Source organism: Sodiomyces alcalophilus (genome assembly GCF_042370955.1).
Source record: "Sodiomyces alcalophilus JCM 7366 unplaced genomic scaffold ACRALscaffold_2, whole genome shotgun sequence".
Lineage (NCBI taxonomy): Eukaryota > Fungi > Ascomycota > Sordariomycetes > Glomerellales > Plectosphaerellaceae > Sodiomyces > Sodiomyces alcalophilus.
The window spans coordinates 3,450,195-3,454,741 of record NW_027263533.1 but is presented as its reverse complement, the minus strand read 5'-3'; the positions used below and the strand labels follow the sequence as shown (position 1 = coordinate 3,454,741).

The window sequence follows — 4,547 nt, the reverse complement described above, 5'->3', positions numbered from 1 at the left end:
CCCCCCCCCCTTTTTTTTTTTCACCCTTTTTTTTTTTCACCCTTTTTTTTTCTTTTTTTCCCGCCTCCTGTTCCCACCACTCCTTGACTAGAAGGTACTTTCCTCTACAATTTTGCCCGTAACTTCCTTATTAGCATTCTTGGCACCACAGTGGCTGTTCTCAGGCAAGAGTCGACATCCCGGGACCCGATTCAGCAGAGCCCACATCCCTGGTGCCCTGGGGACCATTTTAAAGGTAGAATACGTAACTAGGATAGAGCAACAGGAAAAGAGAGACAGACGCCTTCCCCTGACAGATGTGCCTAGTCCCTGGAGGAAGAGGGTAGCCTTGCAGAACGGCAACGAACCCGCGCTACTCTCTCGGCCTCTCTTTCCCCCTCTTCTGCTTTTATTTGGTTTCTTAATTACAGTGGGCCGTAAAAAATTCTCGACCCGTACCGACCTGTGCAGGGATTTTCCTTTGTTTTCTTTTTTTTTTTTCTTCGCTTTTTTCCCCCTTTGGTTCTAGAGGCCCAAGTAAATTCGTTGGTTGGAAGACCTTGGAGATTGGCCAGGTTCAAGGACGAGAAAGAGGCGGCTCAAGGGTGACGGGTACCCAGAAGAGTCTACAGGAACAGTGGCAATTATGGCAATCAGTTATCCTCTCTTTTTCACCTTTCTTACTTTACTGGATAATCCGTCGTGTGGTTTGAGAGTGAGGATGACTACGCTGCTTGGGTAGTAAGATACAAAGCTCGCCTGGGAATTTGGACACAAACACTTGCTCATGCCTCCGTCATGTCTACGATGATTACCTATGTATAGTTTGTCGACGCTTCGTTTCAGTCAATACTTACTTTCAGGTGTCCAAGAGTCCTATCCAACGTGGAGTCTAGGTGCTTTTGAAACAAAAAGAAAGACATCTTCTTAGGAAACCTCAGTAGGTTAATGACCGTCAGTAGTAATCAGTCCACGAGTTATTCAAAGAAGACCTGTTATTTGCTGTATTCATATAGCCCTGCGGCGCTGACAAATCTCTGAACTATGCGTGGGAACCAGAGAACTTCCCTCTCGGTGCGTACAAAGTACCTACTCTCCTACATCTCGCCGCTTTCGGAGATGCGGATCCTCCAAGATGACGACCAAGAAAACACATCCATACCTAAGAAAAAGAGGGGAAAAAAAAATGCATGGCATAATAGAACATAGCTAGTGTGAGCGTTTTGCCGTGAGGCAGCCAATCTTTGACCCATCCACCCTCAGAGGAAGGGGGAAAACGACCGCGAGCGAAGACACCAGAACATGTACGTGGAAGAAAGGAGAAAACTGTGCGAGACAAAACATTGAACCCAAAGGAAAGAAATAGGAAAGAAGTAGAAAATAGAAAGGGGATGGAAAGAGGAAAAGGGGGGAATGATATGACCTCAACCAAAGTCCCTCAGGGCATACCGGAACTGACCAAACATTTGGCATAGAACAAGTATTCCGACTCCCAAACTTCAACCTCACAACGGGATCTTCCCACTTTTCGCCCAAAGTTGCCTGCCTGCCAACGTATTATTCTTTTTGAATCGCGTGCTTCCATGCTAAGCGAAAGCATGCCGTGGTTCATTGTCGCCCCTCATGCAGAAATCAGATGCTGCCTCCCGCCTGTCGCCGGTGACACAAGCCCGTACCTTTTACAACGCTGGAACCATAAAGACAAATGCTACCTTGGCGGCGAACAATGATGAAGAATACCGGTGTAAACGGGTATTGCGGAACAGAAAGGGGCACCTGGCCCGATGAAGTTGCTCCGTGGAAATAGCCCGAGGTGAAGAATAAAGGAAAAAGAGTTAAGCCGAGCGCAGCCAGCCAGCCCAGTTGTTCTGTATTCTTCTCAGTCGGCAGTAATTTTTTTTGGACAGGCGGAATGAAATTAGCGCCGAGTTCCAGACGATGGACCCCTGTTGAGCCGACCGAGCATGTTCTTGTCAATGTCGGATGGGTTGTCGACAAGGTTGTTCAGGCTCATAACCGAGCTCGTCGAGGGAGCTGCAGGTGTCGACGAGTTGCTGTGACGCTGAGCCGACGGAGCGTGGCGGTCATCGCTCGTGGCTGACAAAGGAGCCAGCGAAGTCTGCCCTGGGCTGTGCCGCGCGTGGCCTCGAGCTTCGTACAGCCCGGCCTGGCTAGTGGGATAGGAAGCATACGCCCCGGGGCTGCTGTGGTTGGAACTAGATGCTGCTGGCGATCTTCGTCGTGGGTCATCCCCCGTGGGGTCGGGTGGGGGTAAGCGAAGCTCGTCGCCACCCTCCTCTGGTTCCCTAGGCCGGCGTCTAGCCACACCGCGCTGGGCGTCGTAAGGCGGGTAGGCGTTCGTTGGAGACGGAGAAATTTGCTGATAGAAGCCGTTCCCTCCCTGGGAATAGGGCTGGGTTTGGGCTGGCGGTTGCGGCGGTTGGGGGGGTTGCTGTGCCGGCTGTGGCTGCATCTGAGCTTGGGGCGGCCCAGAAGGTGGCAGAGAACCAGGGTGTAGTGGTTGGCCATATGCGCCGTACAAGGGCGTTCCCGGTGGTACTCCACCAGGCACGGCCGATACCGGAATGAAGGCCGTCGAACTGGATGACGATACCGGCTGGAAGATACACTCTTGATTCATCCTGCTGCAATTGACGCACTTCCCTCCGGGAGCGCTTTGGTACCCGCTGCAGCGGATCTAAAAGTGGGAGGTTAGTAAAACGGCACCTCTGCCAAGGGTACAGAGTTCTTGTTTACTCCCGTACCTTTCTTTTCCTACAGTATCTGCAGGCAATGGACGTTCGCTGCCTTGGGGCAGCTTGCGGCATCGGCACTGGATTCTGCGCGTATTCCCACCGAGGCGGAGGCGCGTGGGGCGGGTAGTCGTACCTCGCGCCGGGGGGAGCTGCTGGCTGACCATATTCTGGGTAGCGTGCTGGTGGGGGCGGAGGAGGGCCAGCCTGACGATGATAATCTGGCGGATAGGCTTCGGAATAGTGAGTGGCTGGTTGACGGTTTTGGTAATAGCTGTCCCTCGGATCCGGGGCAGCATACGAAGGGGACCTCGGACCGGGTCCCTGTAGTGGAGGTAGCTGGGTCGGGGGACCGCCTGATGGAGGCGGCGGAGGATACCCATTTGCCGAGTTTGGTGAAGCGGCATATGTGCCGGTGCGAGAGTCGACGCGAGGGTCAACCCGCGGATCTGGAGGCGGTTGTGTGCCTCGCTGGTACTGGTGCTGACTATAGTGATCTTGCATGGCGGGCAATGTCACTGGCGCTGCCATGGCTTGCCTAGGTTGGCCGTGGTTTTCTGCTGCTGCTGTGGCTGGCGTGCCCAGATGGGGGGGTCTCTTGCCGGCTTGCCCGTCCTGAACGGTAGAAGGCTCGTCGGTTCTGTGTGAATGTGGACCTCGTACCAACTCCTCTGCCATGCTCTGGTGGGTGGCGGGCGGTGAAGGGAGCAGTGACGCGAGACGAGTCACCTTTTCCTTAGAAAAAGACGGCTACGATCGAAGGTTCGCTAAATGAGCGGTGGGTTGGAAATACGGCTTATGCGTAAAAAGTGAGTGTCGCAAGGGCATGGGCCCGCCGCGTGATTTTGGCGAGGTGAAAATCTGTTCGCAGACCAGCCAGTCGATGCCGGTGTCGGAAAAGTCGAGACAATGCACGTCAAACACACAAAGTCGGCGTGTTTCGCACTCGAGGTGTGTAACCTTTGTAAAAATGACCGATGGCTATATAGGACCCGGAGTGACTGACAGCAGTGGTATGATGCTCGGTGAGCGCGAGACCAACGCTAAAACAGTTTGCCGACTAGACGTAGTATGTACCAAAATCCCCTGGAATGCAAGAGATTGGAGATTGAGACAAGAGGCGAACGAGCTGATGTTGGAATTTCAGCGGCCTCAGCAGGTTCCAGATTCCCGTCGCTCGCTTCTTTTTTGGCTTCTTTTGTTTTCTTTTTTTTCTTTTTTTGGCCTGGCGCTGGCACTGGTGGAAATGCGGAGTAGGCGAAAGTAAGAAATAAAATAGATGCGGTCGTACAGTCGCGATTATGGCGACTGAAGGAGGGGTGCAGAGAGAGAGAGAGAGAGAGAGAGAGAGAGAGAGAGAGAGAGAGAGAGGAGGAAGTTGTGAAGGTAGTAAAAGTTGAGTGAAGGAGGGTGCTCAGGTGAAAATGGTGGTAAATATTAGCACGAAGCGAACCCCAGCCCAGCCCAGGTGTGGAAGGCCAGACAATGGCACCTGACCGTCAAGTGTCAGTACCTTAGTATCCGGGTGAACTTGAACGCGGGTGTAAGGCCGGCAGGGTTGATAAGCCAGGGCCAGGGACCGGAACCTGCTGCTAAAATGACCGTAGGTGCGTTGTATGCGTGCCGGGCGAGCATAGACAGACGTAGGCGGAGCCTTGTCGTGTCGTGTCGACGGGGGAAAACAATTGTTGTACGATATGAAGGATTATCGTAATGTGTGGAAGAATTATTGAGGAGGGGGTTTCTGCTTAGAGGGAAAAGGTCGGGCAGGTGTGTAGGTGCGACACTGGAAAAGAGGGATGTGCCGAAGAAGTA

The 4,547-nt window shown here is 53.1% G+C and overlaps 2 protein-coding genes across 2 annotated transcripts; one reads left to right on the top strand and one right to left on the bottom strand.

Moving 5' to 3' along the window:
* Positions 1–93: 93 nt before the first annotated feature.
* ACRALDRAFT_2017327 (uncharacterized protein) lies at positions 94–1,118 on the top strand (the record flags this gene model as incomplete). Its single annotated transcript, XM_071019880.1, has 8 exons — positions 94–118; positions 152–212; positions 307–444; positions 509–616; positions 696–779; positions 826–842; positions 899–933; positions 996–1,118. Coding segments are annotated over 8 exons (591 nt in total), but the record flags the coding sequence as incomplete, so codon positions are not given.
* A 779-nt stretch (positions 1,119–1,897) lies between these two features.
* ACRALDRAFT_2040562 (uncharacterized protein) lies at positions 1,898–3,410 on the bottom strand (the record flags this gene model as incomplete). Its single annotated transcript, XM_071021065.1, has 2 exons — positions 1,898–2,677; positions 2,745–3,410. The coding sequence occupies 2 exons, from the start codon at positions 3,408–3,410 to the stop codon at positions 1,898–1,900; spliced, it is 1,446 nt and encodes a 481-aa protein (XP_070877378.1).
* Positions 3,411–4,547: the final 1,137 nt, after the last annotated feature.